General features: G+C 51.5%; 1 protein-coding gene across 2 annotated transcripts in view; it reads left to right on the forward strand.

Annotated features, from left to right (window-relative positions):
* TMEM181 (transmembrane protein 181) overlaps nucleotides 1–26,182 on the forward strand; it is a 377,932-nt gene that overhangs the window by 279,068 nt on the left and 72,682 nt on the right. For both annotated transcript variants that reach the window (XM_078649124.1, XM_078649125.1), the window contains exon 9: nucleotides 886–1,016. In XM_078649124.1, the coding sequence (XP_078505250.1) occupies nucleotides 886–1,016 (131 nt within the window). The remainder of the gene's footprint in view (nucleotides 1–885; nucleotides 1,017–26,182) is intronic.

Consider the following 26,182-nt stretch of genomic DNA (forward strand, 5'->3'; position numbering starts at 1 on the left):
TGTTTGTCTATATGTATGGCAGCAGAATTTCTAACTTGTTCATTGCTTTTCAAGAGGTGCCAAGGCATTGACAAGCATGGTGAACTGCTGTAGGGCAACCAAGAAGATGTATTGCTGTTATTTGTATTAATTTCTCCAACCTGAGAGAGATAGTGGAATATCTTCCAAACTATCTGACACACTTCCAGGATTAGAACCACCACTTATTTTTTATCATTTTGGTCTTATATGCTTTCTAGTTAAGGGTTTTGGTACACATACAGTTCTTCAGTCTGTCAGTTTGCCATCCAGCCTCAGTAAAGTCCTCAGCATCCGTATAAGAACTTACCATTTAACAATGGAAAAAATATTCAAACATATACATCACTTTAAGCATGACTAAATAATGTTTTGTGTGTTCTGGGTGCCAAAAGATAGAAGTACAATGTAAAATGGGATAGAGTTATGGCTAAAAGTAATCTGTCATAAAGAGAAAACCAGTCCTGGCAGTTTATCAAGATTGTATGACCAATGTTATGTAATACCCCTTATAACTCTTAAATACTTACATTGCAAATAAGATCTCCACCAGTTGTCTTTCTAATGCCACTAAGCCTAGAAATTTAGACAGATCAGTAGCTACCATTGTGGATCAAAGCCTGTTTAGGGAGGAGCCGCAACACCTGTATGTTTGTGGTATTGTAGATTAAGATTACATTTAACTATTTTTAGTACCTTCTTTCAAATAGTAAACGCAGGCTTGTCACTTCTTGGTATTCATACTAATTGTGCTTGGATTTTCGATGATAATGGCTTTGTCCCCTATTTTAACACACCATTCAGGGCTGTATATGCTTTGCTGTGCAGATTTTCATAACTAATTATTGTTTCTTTGTCTTTTTGCAGACCCTTTTTTCCCTCTCTCCTTCCTGGTGAACAGTTGGTTTCCAGGAATGTTGGATGATCTTTTCCAGTCTATTTTCCTCTGTGCGTTGTTGCTCTTCTGGCTGTGTGTCTACCATGGGATACGAGTACAGGTGGGGAATGGGATTTCTTGTTTAGCATGGTGTTGCTACATTTCCAATCAAGCATATTTACTTGAAAAAAAATGTTTATTTGTTGAACGATTGTCTGAGTTTTTGATTTTTTTCAACATTTTTTTAGTAGTTGGGTAGTTAGGGGTTTCAGTCATAGCTAGGGGTAGTTAGGGGTTTCAGTAATAGCATTTGTCATGTGCTGCTTCTTTTAACAAGGGTGAAAAGCAAATTATACTAGTCTGCTTTAGATTATGTTGTGCTAACATTGAAATTACTAATAATTCTCTGGTCATGTTGCTTAAATGATACTGTTTTTTTGTGCAAATTGTTTTAACTAATGAAATGGTGTTTTTTAGAAATGTTCCTTTCTGAACTCCAACTGTTGTCTAGGAGTTTAATACTGGCTAGCAAGCCTCAGTTTCCAATACAGGTATTCGCTTTAATGCTGTGTAAACAATGTTATAATCCACCTCAATCAAAGCAACCTAGTGTGATAATAGCTGCCAATCAGAATGTTGCCATGAATTAGAAATACACTTTATAATATTAATTACTTCGGCCTTTCTAATTGGTTTCAGTTCATTTAGATTTATGCTGTGCTTTACGTCACTTTGGCATTGACACACACACACACTAACTCTGCTGTTCCAGCAAGGCTCTCGCCTGTGTCCACCAGTGTAGGAAGCTGGCTTTTTATGTAGTGTACCAAAATGAGGTGCACTATGTAGAAAGTCCTGACAACCCTTATTGGCTTACAGTGCTTAAATTAATAATCCCCAAATGCTCTTTGTGGTAGTGCGGGCGAGCAGTTTAAGTTTATCAGAGGGTAGTGTTGAGCATTTGTTGTACACACGTCAAATAAACGAGACACACAATCAAGAAAAAACTTGAGGCCAATTTAGAAAAATCACATATACTTTTATATAATTTTAGACACCAGGATTATCGGATTCAGGTAAGTACTTTGTCTATTATCAGATTTTACAGTAGAAACTGTACAAAAGGACAGCTATCAGATTTGAGGCATGAGGATCGAACGTGGTAATGTTATCTTATGGGAGAACCATACACTGCATAGGCAAACTTACAGGTGACTTACAGGTCTGTTCTGGACTTAAGGTGAGTAGGGGCCAACAAGGTGCAAGAAGGCACCAACAGTTCAAGTTTACCTGTCCTGGTGTGTCCGTGTGCAGAGGTACTTTATGCGGCGGTTGCCTTGAATGTTACCCGTTAAAGTCAATGGGAAAAGTGCCTAAAAGAAAAAAACTGTAAGGAGTTACTAGTTCGGCAGAACCCTGGGGGGGGCAGCTCTTGAGAGTCTAAGGACCACAGTTTATGTACCTGCATAAGAGGAAAAAGAAACACAGCAGGGCCTCTCTCAGTGGGGAGCAGGCCTCTCTTGAAGTTCCTTGACATGCAGGTAAGTTTTGGTGGTGATGGTGCTCCGACTGAACACAAACAAGTCTTGGTGCTTACAACTGGCTCCAGTACCTCAGGTATTGGTGCAGGACTGCTCCTGGGGGTCCTGGCATCCCCACACTTGGCAGAGAGATGGATCCAACCTCCTGGAACACAAAGACCTCTTGCTGGGGTGCTGCACGCTCAGTGGGCCCGCGGGTCTACCGAACGGTGTACCGTGCAACTGAAAGTGCAGGGGGTAGCTCCTTCCCTCCAATGGTGATGTTGCTGGGTCGATGAAATGCTTGGAAAACCTCCAGGGTTGTGAGGAGGCTGTCCCACATCTGGACGATTTGGTGTCTGTGATTGTTGAGAGAGCAGCTGTCACGCAGAGTTTTGCACCATGGTTGATCCTGGTCCACAGTTCTCACATCTTCGGCTCTTCTTTGTCCTCCTTCTTTCAGGCAGACAAATCTGACTTCTTGTGTCAGGGGCCACCTAAATATTCAATGTAGGGGTGTTAAGGAGAGTGAAGGGTAGTAGTGAATGGGCTACTCACCCCTGGGGTCACTACACTCCTCCCGATATGACCACTTCCTGTGGGGAGTGGGCAAAACCCCGTCCCAGAGTTCCTAATACCACCAAAAACAAAAACAAGATGGTGGAATCTTTTTGTGGAGCACATCAGGCAGCCCACTCAGGGATGTGACTAACCTGGAGGTGCAACACGCCTACTGCTAAGCTAATTTCCCACCTGCCCTCATACCAAATGAAGCAAAAATCAAAGGGGATGATGGACGGAGTGTTGAACATTGCAAGCACTCACCCCAGTCAGGTACCAAATGGGCCTCAGGGCAGTGGGTGGCAACTCCCAGGTCTGAGGGAATCAAATGTCGCATATCAAAGGCTGCAGGGGCTTTAAAGCTCCTGGCCTTGATATTCTTAATCACTAGCCATCCTACTGGAGGAGGTGTGACCACCTTCATCTAGAGCAGACATTGTTTCTGACCTCAAAGAGCTCATGCTATCCCCTGAACGGGGTCAGAAATATGTCTGTGGTGGCAAGCTGGACCATACCAGTCAGCCAGCACACTAGATATTGGTAGGTTTTTCAGGGGGCACCTCTAAGGTGCCCTCTGGGTGCATGTCATAATAAATTTAATATTGGCAACAGTACAGACAAGGTGTTTGATACCATACACCATAGATTTCAGTAAAGCCATCATGTAATTGGGGAACTCTTAATGGCCAGTGCCCAGTACATATACTTAAGATGGATTCCCTGTTTGCTTGTACCTTATAGTGATCAAACAAGACAGGGGTATACCTGCTCATTTAGATATGCCCGCACATGTCATATAATGCACCCTGCCGTAGAGCTACAAGGCTGGCTGGAGCGGTGACTTACATATGTTAGATGCAGTGACTTTGGCATGGCACACAGTGAGTGTTGTATTTTCACTCATGGTTTGCATTGTGTCACAGAGTCCTCAATGGCAGGTTGCATGCAATTGTGTATGGGGGTCCATTAGGGTAGCTTAATACATGCTGCAGCATTTAGGGACCCTGTTTAGTAACCATGCACTTGGTACAAGGGGTACCACTTACTAGGGACTTCTAGGGGTGGTAAGGATGTGCCAATTGTGTTGCAATTAGAGCATTTTACCTTGTTTTTAGGTAAAGGGCACTGGTGCTGGGGCCTGGTTACCAGGAACCCGGTTACCAGGAACCCGGTGCACATCAGTTAAAAAAACATCAGTACTAGTGGGCAAAAAGTGGGGGTGTCAATGACTAAAAGGGCACTTTCCTGCAACCAGTATCCTGGCTTTGAGCACCAGCATCCCAGTTATGCAAACTAGGAGATTAGATTTGACCTGCTGAATGTCAGTTGTGTCTCAAACAACCTAATTTATGCCATGCTCGATCTCAGTTGGTTTCCATTCAGGATCTTATTTAGTTGCATCAGTCAAACGTTTGGTTGCGCCTCTCTGGATCGTCTTCATGCCGCCTTGGGCAAGCATCGCCAGATTAGCCAACATGTTTGAGATCGAAGCTGTGCCATTGCTGTATTCAAAATACTGGACACATTTGAAAGTAAGAAGGTAGAATGAAGTAAAGACATTGAGAGGTGCAACGGAACAGTACATTTTAAAACCTTTTTTGATCACGATGGAATGAATGCAGATTAGGTAACAGCTGAATACTACAAGTATTTGCAATGCCAATCTTTTTGGTGTTTGTATTGTAAAAAAAACCGTTTTCCTCTAGATTCACGGAACATGTACCACCTGGGTATTGGCAGTGGATATAGTACAGCATTAACAGTGCAAGATTTGCTCGCTTTCAGAACAGATGCAGCCTTGGAAAAAGAATTCCAAGGTCCCTTCACTTATATACACAGAATGGTTACTTTGCGTCTGTGGGTTCAGCTTGTCTCTGTACGCTGAGGGTTCAGCTATCGGAGACATTCTCCCACCGAAGTGCCGGGGCTGAGAAAAAGCAGGCTGTAGGTGTGGGCATGCAGATAAATGTTTTGGTGCAGAAGAATAGCCTCAGCTGATTTAGATCCACGCTCTCTAGGTCTGTGTCCCTGTCCCAACAAGGACAAATAGCAGGTACTGGAGACACTAACTAGTCACTAACAAGAGGCATGGGATAGAGGAGCAGACAGGACTCTTACCTCGTCTTAATACTTCGGCCTGTGATCAAGAATTAAGTTCAGAAGTAATAGGATTAGGCTGAATAATGTAAGTCTTTTTGTAAAGTAATAATGTATTGGACTGAATTGTCTTCATACTTTCACTGCATTGATTATGGCATGTCATGTACTGCTTTGTCATGGTCCTTCCTATTCCAAGCCGGGCTTTTTCTTAAACTCTGTGTGTTCTAGATATCACTTTTCATGGTGTTTTTGCCCATTGTGATCTACAGTTGTATCCTGTAGGCTTTGCCGTTCTATGTTCTTATTGTGTGACATTTTTGTGTTTTATTGCAAGAATTTAATTTCCATGGCCACAAGTTATTTTGAGACTTTACCAAACTAATTTTTGGACACGTTTGCATGAGTTTTTCTAGTCCAATACTTGATGAATTGTAACCTCAAATTCATGTACTCTGGAGTTTATAGCTATAAATCTGAAAGAGACACGTTAGTGATAGATTCGTTACCTTAGAATATCCCCAGGCGTCAGACTGGATCCGGGATGTTTTGCTTAGCAGTACCCCTGCGCATCAGTAGGTGGCGTCCTGCGGCTCCGCGTCCGTCGCTGGCGTCGTATGCGCAGAGATGACGTCACGGAGACTACTTGGGCACCACCCATGCGCGCTGATGTCAGTTCTTTGTTTTTCCGCGCCAGCAAGAGCAGATCTGGATTGAGCACATACCTTGGTCACTTTTTGACTACTATTTTGAGACTTTTGTCTCCCCCCCCCTTTCTTCTCCTGGTGCCCGTAGGGATGCCCGGCTTTAAGTCTTGTGGGGCCTGTCTCCGTAATATATCCGTTGCGGACCCCAACAATGTTTGCCTCTACTGCCTGGAGACCGATCACGGCTCCCGGAACTTTTGAGCCATGGTCCCCAAGGCCTTGCGGTAGCTCCACCGGAAATTTCTGGAGGTCCAGCATTCGTCACATCGACGCTCCGGGTCAAGGGGCCACTCACGGGACTGGAGCCATCGCTCCTCGAGCTCCAAGTCATCGCCGTCGGATTCCGGTAAGCGACGCCATAAAAAAAGTCGAAGAAGTGTGTTCGCTCTCCGATGCCGCTCCTCGCAGGCGGACGAGGGGGACAGGGGCTTTGCCCCTGTGGCTCCTCTGGAGCCTGGGAGTCCTGCGGCCTATCCGCCATACCCGGGTCAGTCGGCGACTCCCGAACAGATGCAAGCGTTCCTTGCTGCCATGGACCGCCTTGTTAGGCCTCGGGCTCCCGTCGGCACGCCTTCGGGCCCCGCGGTCCCGTGTCCAAATCCTGTTGGCCCGGCGGCTCCTCCACCGGCTCCAGCCCTGGCGCCACAGGATCCTACGCCGCTGGCTCCAGCTCCGGTGCCACGAGGTGCAGCATTGCCGGCTCCGGCGCCGCCCTCGGCTCCACCCTTGGCACCGTTTATCCCACCCTTGCCCTGGTTCCAGGACCATTTTGGTCCGAAGTGGGATCCGCACTGGGAGGCGGCGCCGGTCTGGCCCCGGCCGGCAACATTCCCGGCTCCGTTCGTCCCTTCTCCGGCTCCAGCTCTGCCGCCGCGACCGGCCCCCTCTACACCAGAGGTGGACGAAGACTGGGAAGGGTCCGAGGACCCGCTTGCCCGGCAGTGTGACTCCGAACAGGATTGGGTGGACGACTTGGAGGATGCAGGCGACCTTAATGTCTCCTCTGACCCGGGGTTCGCCTCTCACCCGCCTACGATGGAGGAGGGTGCCTCCTACACAATGGTTCTCCGTCGGGCTGCTGAGGCCCTCAACCTTTACCTCCCCACAGTGACCCTCAAGACCAACATCCTCACGGAGGTGCTCCAGACGGTGTCTACTTAGTCGGAGCCGTTGCTTCCCTTAAATGACGCCCTTACAGATGTCCTCTTGGGCACTTGGTCGAGGCCAGCCATGGGGCCCGGTGGATAAAAACCTCGGCAGGCGCCACCGACCGGTGACCCCACTTTCTTGACCACTCACCCTAGGCCTGAGAGCCTGGTCATTCAGTCCTCGACGTCGCAGAGTGCCTTTCCCACGGACCCGCCGGATAAGGACTCTAAAAAACTGGACAAGTTTGGGAAGCGGTTGTTCTCTTCAGCCAGCTTGGGGTTGCTGTAGGTGAACACCGCTTGCTTGTTGGGCCGCTACTCCTATGCGGTGTGGGAGGCCGTTGCTCAGGTGTTGCCTCAGTGTCCTGAGGAGGTGCAGGCTGTCCTTTCTCAGGCGATTGCTGAAGGTAAGGATGTGGCTAAGTTCGCCATTCGGTGTGGGTTACACCCCCCCCCCCCGACTCATTGGGCAGGGCGATTTCTACGACTGTGGCGTTGCAGCGCTACGCCTGGTTGCCTTCGACTGGGTTCTCGCTCGATGTCCAGAGCTCACTCAAGGACATGCCTTTTGATAGCACCCGCCTGTTTGACGACAAGGCTGACAGTGCACTGGAGCGCTTTAAGGACTCGCGGGCTATGGCCAAGTCCTTGGGTCTTTATACTAAGAACCCGGCCACTCCTGGTTTTCGTTCCTTTCGTGGCCAAGGTAGAGGCACCCAGGCACACCCCTCCAACAGGCCTGCGCAGAACCATCCTCCGCGCCGCCGTGGTTTCCGCAGGGGCGGGGATCCAGCGTGCAGGTCTTTCCACCTCCACCTTCGCTGCTTCCACCTCCAAACCTTCCTAATCTGAGCTTCGGGGAGCACACCACGCCGGTGGGTAGCAGGATTTGCCACCACCTCCCCCACTGGTGCAAGATTACATCGGACAAGTGGGTGCTGCAAATAATCTGCCACGGTTACTCCCTTCCCTTTCAGTCCCCCCCTCCTGCCATGCCACCTCGGTGCCACCGCATGTCGGGGATCATTTTATTCTTTTCCAGACAGGAAGTCACGGCCCTCCTGGCCAAGGGTGCCATCAAGTGCGTTCCTGGGCCAGAAGTAGGGAGTGGTTGTTATTCCCACTACTTTCTGGTCCCCAAGAAGGACAAAGGGGGGCTGCGTCCTATCTTGGAGTTCCGGGACATCAATCGCTTCCGCCGGAAGGATAAGTTCAAGATGCTGACTCTGGCTCAGATCTTGGCTGCCCTCGACCTTGGAGACTGGATGGTAGCGTTGGACTTGCAGGATGCATATTTTCACATCCCCGTCCTGCCGGCCCACCGGCGTTACCTGTGGTTCACGGTAGACCAGGAGCATTTTCAGTTTGCCAAGCTGCCCTTCGGCCTTACCAGCGTCGCTTGGGTGTTCACAAAAGTGATGGCAGTGGTCGCAGCTCATCTGCAGAGGTCAGGGGTGTCAGTCTTCCCCTACCTCGACGACTGGTTGTTGAAGGCGGGCTCGCCCCAGGTCTTCGTCGCCCACCTTAAGACTATGGCCGACCTTCATTTTCTGGGGTTCTCCATCAACGTGCCGAAGTCGCACCGGAGTCCCTCTCAGAAGCTCCCCTTCATCGGAACGGTTCTAGATTCGACGCAGTTTCGGGTTTATCCTCCCGAGCAGCGAGTCCGGGATATTTAGGCTCTGGTTCCGATCTTTCAGCCTCTATCCCGGGTTTCAGTCAGGATGACCCTCCGGCTCCTGGGCCTGATAGCCTTCTGCATCCTGCTAGTGCAACATGCCAGATGGCATATGCGGGCTCTGCAGTGGGACCTGAAGTTCCAGTGGGCGCAACCTGCCCGATCATGTCCAGATCTCGGAGGGCACTGCACGACACTTGCAGTGGTGGCTTACAAATCGCGATTGGGTCAATGGCAGATCCCTCTCCCTTCCCCAATCGGAGCACACAGTAGTGACGGATACGTCCCTTATGGGATGGGAAGGCCACTTGGGAGAGGCGGAGATCAGAGGCCTCTGGTCTCCGGCGGAGTCCCAACTCCATATCAACCTTCTGGAGCTGCGGGCGATCCGACTTGCACTGAAGGCATTCCTTCCCCATGTGCGGCAAGGTGTGGTGCAGGTGTTCACGGACAACACCACTGCCATGTGGTATTGCAACAATCAGGGCGGGCTGGGGTTGTGGACCCTATGTCAGGAGGCTCGGCACCTCTGGACATGGCTGGAACATCAAGGCATTACCTTGGTGGTTCAACACCTGGCTGGTTCTCTGAACGCCAGGGCAGACAAACTCAGCCGCCGGTGCATGATGGATCACGAAGGGTATCTGAACCCTGTGCAAGGTCTCTTTCTGCAGTGGGGAGAGCCCTGGTTAGATCTATTCGCCATCGAAGAGAACACGCAATGTCATCCGTTCTGCGCATTGGAATTTTCAAGGCGGCACTCGCTCTGAGACGCTTTTCGTCTCGAGTGGAGCTGCAGTCTGTTGTATGCCTTTCCGCCTGTACCACTTCTGTCCAGAGTGCTGAAGAAGATCAGGCGCGACCGAGCTCAAGTCATTCTTGTGTCTCCGGACTGGGCTCGAAGGGTATGGTTTCCCGAGCTACTCAGTATGAGCATCGATCCCCTGATCCGTCTGCCTCTTCGGGAGGAACATCTGTCGCAGCAGCAGGGGACGGTCCTTCACCCGAACCTGTCCAGCCTCCACCTCCATGCATGGAGATTGAGCGGCGACAGTTGACAGCTCTCGACCTTCCTCCTGAAGTATGTAATGTCATTCTGGCAGCCAGGCGTCCCTCCACTAAAACGGTATACACCTGCAGATGGAACAAATTTGTGGCATGGTGCAGAGCAAAAGCTGTGGATCCCCTTTCTGCCCCTCTTTTTGACTTTCGTCTGTCTTTGGCCCAGCAGGGCTCTGCTCTGGGCACTATCAAAGGTTATCTTTCTGCCATCTCCGCTTTTCTAAGGCTTCCTGATCAGCCTTCTCTTTTTAAGTCTTCGGTTGTTTACTGTTTCCTCAAAGGCATTACACACACGTTCCCTCCCGTGCCTTTCATAATGCCTCAGTGGGACTTTAATCTTGTCTTGACTTACTTAATGTGCGCTCCTTTTGAGCCTCTTCATAACTGTCCCTTACGTTTTCTCACCTTAAAGACAGCTTTCCTGGTAGCTATCACCTCTGCCAGAAGAGTGAGTGAGCTCCAGGCTCTTTCCTCAAAACCTCCTTTCCTTTCAGTTCATCTGGACAAGGTGGTTCTAAGGGCCCGTCCTTCTTTCGTGCCAAAGGTTGTCACGCCCTTCCACATCGGGCAGACCGTCACTTTACCCACCTTCTTTACGCCTCCGTATCCTTCTAGGGGCTCCACCGTCTGGACCCAAAACATGTGCTTGCATTCGATCTGCAGCGTACACAACAGTTCCGGGTGGACGATCAGCTCTTTATTGGCTACGTGGGTGCCAAAAAAGGTCGGGCTGTGCATAAACGGACCATTTCCTGGTGGGTCGTTCTGTGCATCAAAGTATGTTACTCCTTGGCCAAGAAGGAGTCTCCTGTGGGGCTGTGTGCCCATTTGACCAGGGCAACTGCAGCCACTACTGCCTTGGGACGCGACGTTCCCTTGCAGGACATTTGTCAGGCAGCTACATGGGCCACGCTGCACACTTTACCAAGCACTACTGCCTTGATGGGCAGTTCCGGAGGGACGGCTTCTTTGGCCGTTCCGTGCTCTATGACTTTCTCTGGTGTAATCCGGTTCGCAGACCCACCACCGGGGTTGGTATTGCTGGAGTATCTATTCTAAGGTAAGGAATCTATCACTAACGTGTCTCTTTCAGTCGCACAAGTTACTACTTGTGTAACAATATATCTGTAAGAGACCTTAGTTAATGATAGATTCCTTACCTCCCCGTTCTGCGAACTGATTACTAGGGTTGAGGTCATCCCCTTTTAGGGCCCTAGTTTTATGTACCAATGGTCAGTATCTTGCATGGCTCTGCATTCCTGGCGCGGAAAGTCGTGTACAGAACTGACGTCAACGCGCATGGGTGGCGCCTAAGTAGTCTCCGCGACGTCATCTCGGCACATACGACGCCAGCGACGGACGCGGAGCCGCAGGACACCACTTACTGATGAGCAGGGGTACTGCTAAGCAAAACTTTCCAGATCTAGTCTGACGCCTGGGGATATTCTAAGGTAAGGAATCTATCACTAACGAATGTCTCTTACAGATATATCGTTACACAAGTAGTAACTTGTGCTACTGTGCATTTCCTGTCATTGGTGCTGTGATTTGTAGCATAGAAAGGAACTATGGAAGCTATATCCATTTGTATACATTAATGTTACTTTCAGAGACTGATGCATTGTAGACCACATCTGTGTCACTCCTAAAGGCCTGCTGAATTTTGTTAATGTTCTGCTCTAAGATTACTTCCTACATTGTCTTCCTTTATTTATTGTGGGTCTATTTATTGTTTATCCCTGAAGTGGTATGTTTTGTTTCCTCTCTTTAGTGGAGCTATCTTTGCTTCTTCTAGCTCTTCTCAACTTACTGAGAACCCAAGTCATTTATTTCATTTAAATTTTAAATTCTGATTATTTTCCAAATCCCAAACTAACTAGGATTTAAAAGCAACTTTCCCAACACACATGCACAGAAATGTGAGTTCTACGTGCCTGTAAATATGCCCTCATGTTTTGCTCTCCACAGAGATTACTTCCCTATTTAAAGTATGTGGGGGCATACTCTCCTTTTAACAATGATTCTATCAGCTCAAAAGCTTTCTCTAATAACATACGCCCATCTGTAAAATCTGTCACCGGGTATTTGTTGTACACCATATCAGTTAATCTTCAACAATACAAATTATTGCCTGTGCATTCCAGGGAGTCAAACGTGATGACACTTACTGACCTTGGCAACAGCAGGATTTTTGTCAGAGTTATTTCCTGTTTGGAGGTAACCTATTTGCTCTTCCTGAACCTGCTTTCAGTTCTTGAAAGATGTTGAGGGAAAGTTTAGTGCAAAAGAGGTAATGTGAAAAATAGTTAGAATTTGCAATTTGCGGTCAAACGCGTCAAGTTCAAAGCTGTGCACCTAAATTCCATCACTTTTGTAGAGGCGGACATGTTTTAGTGGCAAGGCCTCATACATCATTCTAGAAATAGCTTTTGGGGCTTTTTTATGACTGTGTACCATGTTGGAATGGGGAAGCCTCCTACATGGTATACAAGTGTACCCCTGCCCTTAGTGACCCAATGGCATACCAAAATGGTATCTTGGCTTTTTATTAACCCAGATAGCACACTGATTTAGCGTGCACACTGCAGCCTAATCCTGTTCCTGGTAATGTCAAGGTCCAGGAATGGTTCTGTAACTTGAGTGTGTACCAAGCATGCTATTGTTTGTCGACACAGGACTACTGTCCATGCCTTGGGTTATTGACATGACACGGTTTACCATTTTTGTCTAACAAATTATTAGCCCTGAACAGATGCTTTTTCTGTGTCATAAATCCACTCTTAGTTAAAAGTTATGCTACAGTGTGGCTCCCAGACCCTTGGACTAACATTCGGTGTTCGTGTCGAATCCGTGTGTACATTGTGTATGTGTGTCACATACATTAATATGTGCATTGTGATTATGTTTGCTGGGACCAGTGGGATCCAATTTGGACGAACCCTTGTTTAGCATGGCACAAGACTGAGGATGGACACAGCTTTCCCAGACAGTGCAAGTGTATTGCTTGCTTTCCTCCAGGCACTGAAAAGAGCGGGGACAGGGCTACCCTTAGATACCTTTTGAGCACCATTTACCAAGGGATTGCTGATTAGATTTTCCTGAGCTTTGCCATTTGATGGATGGTAGGGGAGAGGGGTGAGTGACCAGATTGTCTGCCCCTGGTTGGTACTTCAGGAAGGCCGATGACAGTCAGATGCAGAGTCTTCACACTTCATTGTGCCCCTTGATTTGGATGTTCCTGCTTGTAGCCAGCTTCATCTGTTCTTGCTGTGAGAGCATCACCTTTCACAAAGGCTGTATCTGTACTACCGGTAGAAAATGACATTTGAAAGAGAACCCCCAAACCAGTTCCAAGACATTAGAGAGAGGATGAACATCCCCAGTGTGCAAAATGAGTATAAATGTGTGACCCAAACCACCTCACGTTGTTACAGTTCCAAGCTCTTCTTAACTAAAGAATGGAGTGCCCTACAGAGTACTGGAGCATCTGTGAGCCTAGGGCTGGTGTCTGCTTGACAGCAATTAAGCAAGAGGTGATGAGACTGCTGAATAACCTCTGGGTCTGCTTAGTGCCTAGAAGCCTTACTGCTCATAGAGGGAAATAGAGTACCTAGCCCTGTAGGAAAGACTGCTCATGGAGATAAGCCCAGTCCTGTTCCCGGTGCGTGGACCACCCAGAAGAAGTTAATTACCAAGTTGGAGAATAGCTGTGACTGACCCATGTCATGATACTTGATTCACCCAGAGCTTGGTTCTCATGAACTGAGCCAAGCAACTAGGTACCATCTGGCATCCTGTGTAGCCTGAAGGATTACTACTGCCTCTGCCAAAGTGATGTGCAACCTCACAGGAGCTGTCAATGCTGAAGCTGGAAATTTGACCCAGCCAGGAGTCTGCAACTACTGACCCATTAGTCTGGTTCACAGGTTGCAACTGTCAGAGAAATCTGAAAGAAACAAGTTAGTATTCGATTCCTTACCTTAGAATATCCCCAGGTGTCAAACTGGATCCGGAAAATTTTGCGTAGTAGTACCCCTGCGCGTCGGTAGGCGTCGTCTGCGGCTTCGCGTCCGTCGTTGGTGCCGGGATGACGTCAGTTCTTCTTTTTTCCGCGCCAACGAGCGCAGGTCAGGAGAAAGTGGTACCCTTTAGTCATTTTTTGACTAAGCTTTTTCGATCCTTTATGGATCCGTTTCAAGTCTACGACTCCATCGGTGCCGGTAGGGATGCCCGGGTTCAAGCCCTGTGCCGACTGCAACCGACTGATGTCGGTTACCGACCCCCATCGCCGGTGCCTACATTGCCTGGGGCCCGATCACGATGACAAGTTGTGCCCCGACTGCCGGGCCTTGACGTCGAAGGTTAGGCGGGAGCGGTCCCGTAAGCGCCTCGATCTCCGGCAGTCGGCCCCGCGCCGCTCGAGGTCCCGGTCCGGAAGGAGGTTGAGGGACCGGTCGCGGTGCCGGAGTGATCACAGCTCGGCGAGTCGACACCACTCGTCGGGCTCCAAGTCCTCAGGTAAGAGGCACAAGAAGTCGAAGAGACGACATCGCTCTTCTGACTCCCCCCTGACGCTCGCGCGACGCGGCCTGGGGTTCGGGTGACACCGCCCACACGGCTCTGCTGACACCGCCCACACGGCTCTGCTGGAGCCGCAGACGTCGCGGCCTGCTTCATACCCGCCGGTCCCTGGGCAAAACGCGACACTGGAGGAGATGAGGCCTTCCTCATGGCCATGAGGTCGCTCACTCCTCCGTCGGGTTCCACGGCGCCTTCGGGCACATCGGCCCCGACTGGGAGCCCAAGCGGGCCGGGTGCTTCGGCCCCGGCGCCGTCGGGTGCTTCGGCCCCGGGGCCGTCGGCGACTTCGGTCCCGACGCCGCAAGGCCCCACTGGATCCGGATCCGGTTCGCCGCTGGTCGACCTTACGACACCGTCAACCCCTAGGGTGTCACCCCCGGCCCTGTCCCCGCACGACGCCGTCCCTAGTACAACCCTCTGTCCGGACCCGGCACCGGAGCGGTGTCGCTCGACGCTGCTTTCGGCGCGGCCAAAGAGGAATTCTTCGAGGATCTGGGTCCATCCTTTATCCCTGAATTTCAGGACACGGACAACAATTGTGACTGGTGGGGGTCTGAGGACCCCCTGGCACGGGAGTGCCAGTCCTTTCAGGACTGGACACAGGAACTGGGGGGAACCAGTGGCCTGGATACCTCCCCTGACACTGGTTTTGTCTCCCCTCCTACCGTGGCTACGGAGGAGGGGGCTGCTTATAGTGTGGTGCTGATGAGGGCAGCCAAGGCCTTGGCTCTTCAGCTCTCCATCGCAGCGGTGAGGTCTAACATCCTCACGGAGGTCCTTAAACCACAGGTAAGTTCCCCAGAGCCTCTACTGCCGTTTAATGAGTCTCTCATGGACGTCCTGTTGGGCACCTGGTCCAGGCCCACTACAGGTCCCCCTGTAGATAGGAACGTCGCTAGGCGCCACCGCCCTGCCCCGGGGGACCCTAGTTTCTTGTCCACCCACCCCACTCCCGAGAGCCTGGTTATCCAGGCCTCTACTTCCCAATCCGCATTCCCAACTGCGCCACCAGATCCGGAATCCAAGAGGTATGAACAATTCGGCAAGAAGATGTTCTCCTCCCTTAGTTTGGGATTGCGGTCGGTTAACACTGCGTGCCTCTTGGGCCGTTACACCCACTCTCTGTGGGATACGGTCGTGGAAGTGCTGCCTGAGTGCCTGGAGGGGGCCCGGGTGAAACTCGCTCAAGCCCTCGCGGAGGGAAGAGACGCAGCGCGGTATTCAGTACGATGTGGACTGGATACCACGGACTCGCTAGGAAGAGCGATTTCCACGTCTGTGGCGGTTTGCCGCCACGCCTGGCTAAGGTCCGGCAACTTTTCAACCGATGTCCAGAACACCCTTATGGACATGCCGTTTGATGGCAGCCACCTCTTCGGTGGCAAGGCAGATAGTGCGCTGGAATGCTTTAAGGACTCCAGGGCTACGGCCAAGTCCTAGGGCCTGTCGGCACCGTGCCAGCAATCTTCTGCCCAGCGCTCCTTTCGTGGCCACGGAAGGGGCGCCCCCACACGTCTTGCCAGCCACGGGCCGCAGACTACCATACAGCACGGCGGCGGTTGTGGTTACCGTCGCGGCGGTAACAGGGGACAACGGCGAGGCCAGTCCACATCCACCCCCGCAGCATCTGCCTCAAATCCTTCCTAGTCCGAGCTTTTAGGCCCATTTTACGCCAGTGGGGGGCAGGGTTCGCCATCACCTCCTCCACTGGCGCTCCATCACGTCGGACAGGTGGGTGCTGCAAATCGTCCGAAAGGGCTACTCCCTCCCTTTCGAGGCGACCCCTCTAGCCATGCCACCGGAGAGCCACCGCGTGTCGGGGGATCAATTGAAACTTCTGCAAGAGGAAGTTGCGGCCCTCTTGGCCAAGGGGCCCATCGAGCGCGTTCCTGGGCCAGAAGTAGGATGTGGTTGTTACTCCCACTACTTTCTGGTTCCCAAGAAGGGCAAAGGGGGCCTTCGTCCTATCTTGGACCTGCGGAACGTCAACGGCTTCCTCCGGAAGGAGAAGTTCAAGATGCTGACTCTCGCTCAGGTCTTAGCTGCCCTGGACCCGGGAGACTGGATGGTAGCGTTGGACTTGCAGGACGTTATTTTCACATCCCCGTCCTGCCAGCCCACCGGCGTTACCTGCGGTTCACGGTAGGCCACGAGCACTTTCAGTTTACCGTGCTCCCCTTCGGCCTTACCAGCGCCCCATGGGTGTTCACGAAAGTGATGGCGGTGGTCGCAGCTCCTCTGCGCAGGCTAGGGGTTTTAGTCTTACCCTACCTCGACGACTGGTTGTTTAAGGCGGGCTCGCCCCAGACAGTCGTCCGTCACCTCCAGACTACGGCCGACCTCCTGCACATGCTGGGGTTCTCCATCAATGTGCCAAAGTTGCACCTGTGTCCCTCCCAGAAGCTCCTCTTCATCTAGACTCGGCGCAGTTTCAGGTTTATCCTCCCGAACAGCGGGGTCGGGATATTCAGGCTCTGATTCCGATCTTTCAGCCGTTATCCCGAGCCTCAGTCAGGTTGACGCTGCGGCTTCTGGGGCTGATTGCCTCCTGCATTCTTCTGGTGCATCACGCCCGGTGGCGGATATGGGCTCTGCAGTGGGACCTGAAGTTTCAGTGGGCCCAGCATCAGGGCAACTTGTCCGACCACGTCTTTATCTCGGAGGGCACTGCAAGACAGTTGCAGTGGTGGCTCACGGACCGCAATTGGGTCAGTGGCAGATCCCTCTCCCAACCGGAGCACGTAGTTGTGACTGACGCGTCCCTCCAGGGCTGGGGGGGGGGGCCACATGGGAGAGACGGAGATCAGAGGACTCTGGTCTCCGGCGGAGTCCCGGCTCCATATCAACCTTCTGGAGCTGCAGGCGATCCGGCTTGCACTGAAGGCATTCCTCCCCTCTGTCCGGGGGAGTGTAGTGCAGGTGTTCACGGACAACACCACAGCCATGTGGTACTCCAACAAACAGGGCGGGGTGGGGGCGTGGACCCTATGCCAGGAGGCTCTGCGCCTCTGGCAGTGGCTGGAACATCAGGGCGTAACCCTGGTGGTTTAACACCTGCCAGGGTCCCTGAACGCCAGGGCGGACAAACTCAGCCGTGGGTGCATGATGGATCACGAATGGCGTCTGAACTCGGACGTGGCGCAAGGTCTCTTTCAGCAGTGGGGAGAGCCTTGGTTAGATCTATTCGCCACAGAAGAGAACGCGCAATGTCATCAGTTCTGCACGTTGGAATTTCCAAGGCGGCACTCGCTCGGCGACGCTTTTCGTCGCGAGTGGAGTTGCGGTCTGTTGTACGCCTTTCCGCCTATACCACTTCTGCCCAGAGTGCTGAAGAAGATCAGGCGCGACCGGGCCCAAGTCATCCTTGTGGCTTCGGACTGGGCACGAAGATACTGGTATCCTGAGCTACTCAGCATGTCAGTCGATCCCCCAATTCATCTGTTTCTTCAGGAGGACCTTTTGTCGCAGCAGCAGGGGACGGTCCTCCACCCGAATCTGTCCAGCCTCCACCTCCATGCGTGGAGATTAAGCGGCGACAGTTGAGGCCATTTGACTTGCCTCCTGAAGTCTGTGATGTTATTCTGGCAGCCAGGCGTCCCTCCACAAAATCGGTATACAACGGCAGGCGGAACAAATTTGTGGCATGGTGCACAGCAAAGGCTGTGGATCCACTCTCTGCTCCTCTTTCTGAGGTCCTTCTCTTTCTTCTTTCTCTTGCCCAGCAGGGCTCTGCTCTGGGCACTATCAAGGGCTACCTTTCTGCCATTTCCGCCTTCTTAAGGCTACCTGATCAGCCCTCTTTGTTCAAGTCGCCAGTTGTAAATAGGTTCTTGAAGGGCATCACTCATATGTTCCCTCCTGTTCCTTTCGTGATGCCTCAGTGGGACTTGAACCTTGTTCTGACCTATCTGATGTGCGCTCCCTTCGAGCCACTTCATAACTGTCCTCGTCGTCTTCTTACCCTTAAGACTGCATTCCTGGTTGCCATCACCTCTGCCAGGAGAGTGAGTGAGCTCCAGGCCCTTTCTTCTAAATCTCCTTTCCTTTCTGTCCATGCGGACAAAGTTGTGTTGCGGACGCGACCCTCTTTCCTGCCCAAGGTGGTCACAGCCTTCCACATCGGGCAGTCCATCACCTTGCCCATCTTCTTTCCGCCTCCACATCCCTCGAAAGAGGAAGAGAGGCTCCACCGTCTGGACCCAAAACGTGCGCTCTCATTTTATCTGGATCGCACACGCCAGTTCCGGGTGGATGACCAACTCTGGTTACGTGGGCGCTAAGAAGGGTCATGCGGTGCACAAACGAACCATCTCTCGGTAGGTCGTCTTGTGCATCAAGATCTGCTACTCTTTGGCGAGGAAGGAGCCTCCTGTTGGTCTGAGGGCCCATTCTACTCGGGCCACGGTGGCTACCACTGCCCTGGGTCGTGGAGTCCCCTTGCAGGACATCTGTCAGGCAGCTACGTGGGCCTCGCTGCACACGTTCGCAAGACACTACTGCCTGGACAGCCAAGTCCGGAGAGATGGCTTTTTCGGCCGTTCCGTTCTCCAGGACTTTCTGGTGTGATCATTGGTTCGCAGACCCACCACCGGGGTTGGTATTACTGGGGTATCTATTCTAAGGTAAGGAATCTAATACTAACCTGTTTCTTTCAGATGCACAAGTTACTTACCTTCGGTAATGATATATCTGTAGGAAACAGAAGTTAGTATTAGATTCCTTACCGCCCAACCCATCCTCCCCGTTCTGTGAACCGATAATTAGGGTTAAGGCCATCCCCTTTCAGCGCCCGAGTTTTATGGCACCAGTGTTGGTTTTTATCATGGCTCTGTGTTTCCTGGTGCGGAAAAGCTGTGTATAAGAACTGACGTCAGCGCGCGAGGGCGGCGTCTAAGTCCTTCGACGTCATCCCGGCGCCAACGACGACGGACGCGGAGCCGCAGACGCCTACCGACGCGCAGGGGTACTGCTACGGAAAATTTTCCGGATCCAGTCTGACGCCTGGGGATATTCTAAGGTAAGGAATCTAATACTAACTACTGTTTCTTACAGATATATCGTTACCGAAGGTAAGTAACTTGTGCGTCGGGCTTCTGCCAGTCTGACCAGGTGCATTGATAACTTCAGCGCAGCCAGCCCAAGGAGCTAAACTGCAGCCGCTTTTGAACAAAGCCAAAGATGCCTCCAGCGACAGCCCAACCTCATCTCCACTTAAACAGCTAAACCCTGATGTGCGGTCTCCAGAAACTGAGAGACTGTAACACAGGCAAAGATAAGTGTCAAATAGGAAATTATGGGTGAGACTCTTCAGACTAAGAACTGTTTGAACGGACCACAAGTTGCCAATGTGGGGACAGTTTAGTGAAACTTGCACCTGTGCCTAATCTTGCCTAAATTCAATGTGCAGGGAGTTGAACTTGTACATTAGGAGACACATTAGAGCGGGACAAAGGGCATCACAGAGTGTTCAGTATTTGAATGCCCATGGGTTTAAACACCCACATTTAACTTTCTGGTCGTACCCTTATCTAATTGTGTAGTATTCTGTACTGCTGTGAAGTACTTTGTTTTACTAAAAAGAAAAGCACTGGCCTGGATAGTGGTTTATTGAGTCCGTTGTTTGTTGAATACGGAGTCTGTCCCCCAACACTATCTCCCTCAGAATCCTTTAACTGTACGTTCTCACTACCCTGAGAGTCTAATTTACAGAACCATAGTAAGATGGACACTAGGACACAAGTGGCAAATGACCCCCAACTAACACATATTGTGAGAAGTTGGCCTGGTATATGATGTTCACTATTCTAGTGAGCACCTTGCACCAGTCCAAACAACCCTTATGGTGATGGTTGTAAAGTCAACCTTATAGACCAGCTATCCTAATGGTAGCATGGACAAAAGCAGTCTTAGGCTAAACTCAAGAGGGCATGTGAAGCCAGCTGTTTTACCATATGCAAACCTTTTAATAGCAAATGAAAGGACACCACACAGGTTATATATTCAAAATATATATGTATTTATTTCTAAATCAATCCTCTGAACTCTTTATGAGCACAGAAGCACAAGCGCATAACAAGTGGAGTGCCCCAGCACCGGTTTGAACTGGCCTATGCATGGGACACCTTGTGTGCCCCAGGCAGTGTCTCCTTTCATTCAGCCCTCCCTGCCCCAATACACTATAACCTGTCTTGGGTGGTGCTAGCACCTCCCTGTGACAGGAAACCTATTGTCCAAGCCTCCCTCGCTGGAAGGACTCCCAGCAGCAGGAGGTCAGACTTGTGTGTGTGGCAGAAGCATCCATTTTGTGATTCTGAGGCTCTGGTTAACTTTAACCGGGATTAATGGAAGTAACATGTGTTCTCCCTCTAGAAGGGTGGAATGCTACCCCCGTCGCCAGAATTGGCAAGGGGGTAGTATTCCAAAGCGTATGACACCTTACACGACATGTTTTGATAAAGCCAAACCAAAGTTAGCATCTGACCGCGAGGTACATCATGCACTCAAGAGTATATGGTATGGCAATATCCTGAAACAGCTATAAGGACATGGTTCCGAAAGCTGCAGACAGGCTCAGCTCATGCTACAGCACCATCTCACATAAAACCAAGCACTCTGCCTTCAGGATTGTTAAGGCCTGGCATAGGAGTGACTTATAGGTGTATATGTGTCCAGATATAAGGTTAGACATAGGTATACTATATCTAAGCAAGGGGTGATTACACAACCTTGCCCCAGCTGAGTGATCAGCCAGTTGTCAGTTTGGATGGCCAGCCAGGGGTGGCAAAAGATATGCTGCAGCCCCTGGTAGGCCTTGGGTGCACCTATGCCCTGGGTACCTATAGTACACTGTACAGGGACTCATAATGGTGACCCAAATCCCAATTGGTGATGTACCTAAAGTACATGGTGTGAAATTTAGAGAGAGAACAGCAGGGCTGTGGGTCTGATTAGCAGGCCCACAGCCACATTAAGTCGAAAACCAGTGAAGCAAAAAGCAAAAAAATGGGGTGACCATAGGAAAGCAGACCATACTCTCCTTCACATATATGGTCCAGTAGCCCCCTGTCTACCATGTGGCCCCCGAACGGTGTCTGACGTGTCGGGCAAGAAATAGTTCTAGTTCAGTATTCAAAGAGAGGGTATAGCCCTGAGAAAATGAAAGGTTGTTTTGCCACTATACATGTAACATCTGAAAGCAACTGTTAGTTATAGATTCCTTACCTTAGAATTACTCCCAGGCGTCAAACTGTATCCATAGAATTTTTTCTCAGCAGTACCCCTGTGCATCGGTAGGTGGCGTCGGTCAACTCTGCGTCCGTCGTCGGCATCATGTTCACCCAGATGACATTGCGGTGTCTATATAGATGCCACCCCTGCACGCTGACGTCTGTTATTTCTTTTTCCGCGCCAGCCTAGCGCAGATCTAGATAGAACTACCCCTTTAGTCACTTTTTGTCTAAGCTTTTTTCGACTTTTGTCAGCTTCTTTTTCGAGTCTTGGACTCCTGGAGTGCAAGGGATGTCTCATCGACGAACCGACTTCAAGCCCTCCGAGGCCTGTCATAAACTGATGCTTGCGATGGACCCGCACCTTGTGTGCCTCTGGTGCCTGGAGCGTGACCACAACCCGAAGTCTTGTTCCTACCGTCTGACCATGAATCCAAAGTCTTTGCGGGAGCGGTCCTGAAAGCTATTGGAGACCCCGCAGTTGGTTCCGTGTCGTTACTGGTCCCACTCGAGAGGAAGCTCTCGAGACTGGTCCCGGATTCATCCCACCTTGTTGCACTCCAAGTCCTCAGAGTCTTCGGGTAAGTCGAAGCACAAGAAGAAGCATCGCCTCTCTTCGCGTTCTCCCCGTCGGTCGGCTGACGCGATGTGGGACCCAGAGCGTCGTCGCTCTAAGGCTCTGTATTCGGTGCCTGTTTCTGAGACAGCTCCGCGCCTCTCTCCCCCCCATCTTCGTGCCTTTTACGAAGCTCTCCACTCCATTTTTGGGCAGCCCAACTCTGCTGGCGCGTCTCCGTGCCCCACAGAGTCAGTTGGGGGTCCTGGGCCTTCGATGCCGAAGGCTCGGCGCATGTGGACTTCCATGGATCCGGATCGACGCCGGTCCACCTTAGTCAATCTTCCCTTGGGCTGGCCATGCCCCAGCTGACGCCGTGCCAGTCCTCACCCCCGAGATGGACCTGGAGCCGGATCAACGGCGAACGACGTCAAATCCGACGATGGGGGGTACTTTTGTTCCCCTGTTCATCCCTGGTGTTGCGTATCGCCCAGAAGGTGGTGATGAGGATTGGGAGGGGTCTTCTGACCCTCTAACAAACCAGCTGGAGAAGCCGGACTGGAGAGAGGACCTGGGTGACGCCAGTGGTCTGGACACTTCTCCTGACCTTGGCGTGCGTTCTCCCCCTACCGTGGCTACGGAGGAAGGAGCATCTAATGCTGTGGTGGTGAGGAGGGCTGCTGAGACCTTGGGCCTGCAGCTCCCTACAGTGGCAGTCAGGACTAATCTCCTGATAGAGGTACTTCAACCGGCGACAACTTCATCTGAGCCCCTTTTGCTGTTCAACAAAGCCCTCACTGACGTCCTTCTGGGCGCCTGGTCCAAGCCCAGCACAGAGGCTCCTGTGGAACGGACAATTGCCCGCCACCACTGCCCGACTCCGGGCGACCCAGTTTTTCTCACTCAACACCCTTACCCAGAGAGCTTGGTCATCCAAGCCTCTTCCTCGAAGGGCGCATTCCCTTCTGCTCCTTGGGAAGCGCATGTTCTCTTCCTCCAGCTTGGCATTGCAGTCTGTGAATAACACATGTCTCTTGGGCCGAAACTCCCATATCATCTGGGATACGGTTGCGCAGGTGCTGCCTCAGTGCCCGGATAAGGCCCGGGATGTTATCTCCCAGGCAGTGGCGGATGGGAGAGATTCAGCCAAATTAACGATTCGATGTGGATTGGATACCACCAACTCACTGGGCAGAACGATTGCCAAGTCGGTAGCCCACAGAACTATGCCTGGTTGAGGACATGTGGCTTCTCAGAGGATGTCCAGGCAACCTTGCAGGACATGCCCTTTTATGGCCGTCGCCTTTTTGGTGACTGGCAGATTTGGCGCTGGACTGCTTTAAGGATTCTCGAGCTACGGCCAGATCCTTGGGCCTCGAAGTGGCGACTCGTCCAACTCAGTCTGCTTTTCACTCCTTTCGTGGCTACGGAAGGGTCACCCCAACACGTCCAGCCCAAACCAGCCACTGGTTTAGGCAAGCTACCCATTCTCAGCGTGGACGTGGGACCCAGCAACGTGGGTCTGGGGGCCAGCGGGAGGGCCAGTCCACCCTTCCTACCCCTGCAGCAGCCTCGAAACGTTCCTATTCTGACCTTCCTGGGTCATCAAAAGCCAGTGGGTGGTAGGATTCACCATCACCTCCCCCACTGGCAAACCATCACGTCGGGCAGGTGCGTTTTGTGGTCAGTCCCAAGGGGCTACTCCCTCCCCTTCGAGCCTACCCTTTCCTCCATGCCAAAGTCTTTTGATCGCATATCAGAGGATCATCTGGCACTTCTTCGCCAGGAAGTCTTGACTCTTTTGGTCAAGGAAGCCACTGAGAGGATTCCTACGCTACGCCAGAAGTAGGGCGTGGTTGCTATTCCCGCTACTTTCTAGTGCCCAAGAAAGACAAAGGCCTGCGTCCTATTATAGACCTCAGGGCCCTCAACCGCTTCCTCCGGAAGGAGAAGTTCAAAATGCTAACCCTGGCTCAGGTCCTGTCAGAACTCGACCCTGGAGACTGGATCGTAGCGCTGGACTTGCAGGACGCCTATTATCACACCCTGTCCTGCGAGCCCACAGACGCTACCTGCGGCTCAATGTAGGCCACAAGCATTTTCAGTTCACCATGATCCCCTTTGACCTTACCAGCGCCCCTCTGGTGTTCACGAAAGTGATGGACGTGGTCGCAGCTCAGCTGCACAGATCAAGAGTTCCAATCTTCCCCCTATCTCGACGACTGGCTGTTGAAGGCGGGCTCGCCTCAGACTGTCGTCTCCCACCTCCAGACTACGGCGTACCTCCTACACTCGCTGGGGTCGACTATCAACGGGCCAAACTCACACCTGACCCCTTCTCAAATGCTCCCTTTTATCAGGCGGTTTTGGACACAGTACAGTTTTGAGCCTATCCTCCCGAGCAGCGAGTCTGGGATGGTCAGGCTAGGATAACTGTTTCAGCCTCTGTGCCGGATTTCAGTGAGAATGACCCTGAGGCTGCTTGGCCTCATGGCTACCTGCATCCTGCTGGTGGATCATGCTAGACGCATATGCAGGCTCTGCAGTGGGACCTGAAGTTTCAGTGCATGCAGCATCAGGGCAATCTTTCTGAATACGTCCAGATCTCGGCGGGAACTGTGCAACAACTGAAGTGGTGGCTAACAAACCACACTTGGGTCAGAGGCAGATCCCGCTCCCTTCCCCAACCAGACCTCACAGTAGTGACAGATGCATCACTCCTGGGATGGGGCGGCCATCTGAAAGAGGCGGAGATCAGAGGTGTCTGGTCTCCAGTGGAGTCCTGGCTCCATATCAACCTGCTGGAGCTCCGGGAGATTGGTCTGTCACTGAAGGCATCCCTTGCCTCTCTCAAAGGGAAGGTGGTGCAGGTGTTCACAGACAACACCACCACCACGTGGTACTGCCACAAACAGGGCGGGTGGGGGCGTGGACCCTATGTCAAGAGGCTCTTCGTCTATGGACATGGCTGGAACATCAGGGTATGACCCTGGTGGTTCGACACCTGGCAGGTTCTCTCAATGCCAGTGCGGAAAAACTCCACCACCAGTGCCTGGTGGATCACGAATGGCCTCTTCACTCGAAGGTGATACAAGGTCTCTTTCAGCAGTGGGGAGAGCCTTGGTTAGATATGTTCGCCACCGAAGAGAACGCTCAATGTCAGCAATTCTGTGCGTTGGAATTTCCAAGGTGACACTTTTCATCGCAAGTGGAACTGCGGCCTCCTGTATGCCTTTCCGCCATTACCACTTATGCCGAGAGTGCTGGAGAAGATCAATCGCAACCAGGCCCAAGTCATTCTTGTGGCTCCGGACTGGGCACGAAGAGTCTGGTACCCAGAGCTCTTGACCACGGCCATCGATCCTCCACTCAGACTGCCTCTTCTGGAGGATCTTCTGTCGCAGCAGCAGGGCAGGGTTCTTCACCCGAACCTGTCCAACCTCCACCTCCTAGCGTGGAGATTGAGTGGCAACAGTTGACCGCTTTTGACCTTCCTCCCAAAGTCTGTAGCTTTATCTTGGCAGCCAGGCATCCCTCCACTAAGTCGGTAAACACCTGTTGATGGAACATGTTTGTGGCATGGCTGTGGACCCCCTTTCTGACCCTTTTTCAGAGGTCCTGTTATATATACTTTCTTTAGCCTAGCAGGGCTCTGCGCTGGACACTCTTAAGGGCTATCTTTTGGCCATCTCTGCTTTCCTTCGGCTTCCAGATCAGCCATATTTGTTCAAGTCCCCTAATGTACAGAGATTCTTAAAGGGCATTACTCATCTCTTTCCTCCTTCTCCCTTCATAATGCCCCAGTGGGACTTGAATCTTGTCTTAACCTACCTTTTGTGCGCTTCCTTCGAGCCTCTTCACAACCGTCCTTTCAGGCTCTTCACTCTGAAGACAGCTTTCCTTGTTGCCATCCCCTCTGCTCACATAGTGAGTGAGCTCCAGGCTTTCTTCTAAGCCACCTTTGTTCTCTGTGCATCCGGACAAAGAGGTGCTTAGGACAAGATCTTTGTTCCCTCCCAAAGTGGTAACACCCTTTCACATTGTACAAACCATTACTTTGCCCATCTTTTTCCCACCTCCGCACTCCAACGAGGAGGAGAGACTCCATTGCCTGGACCCCAAGTGTGCGCTGTCTTTCTACTTTGACCGCA

Source organism: Lissotriton helveticus, chromosome 6 (assembly GCF_964261635.1).
Source record: "Lissotriton helveticus chromosome 6, aLisHel1.1, whole genome shotgun sequence".
Lineage (NCBI taxonomy): Eukaryota > Metazoa > Chordata > Amphibia > Caudata > Salamandridae > Lissotriton > Lissotriton helveticus.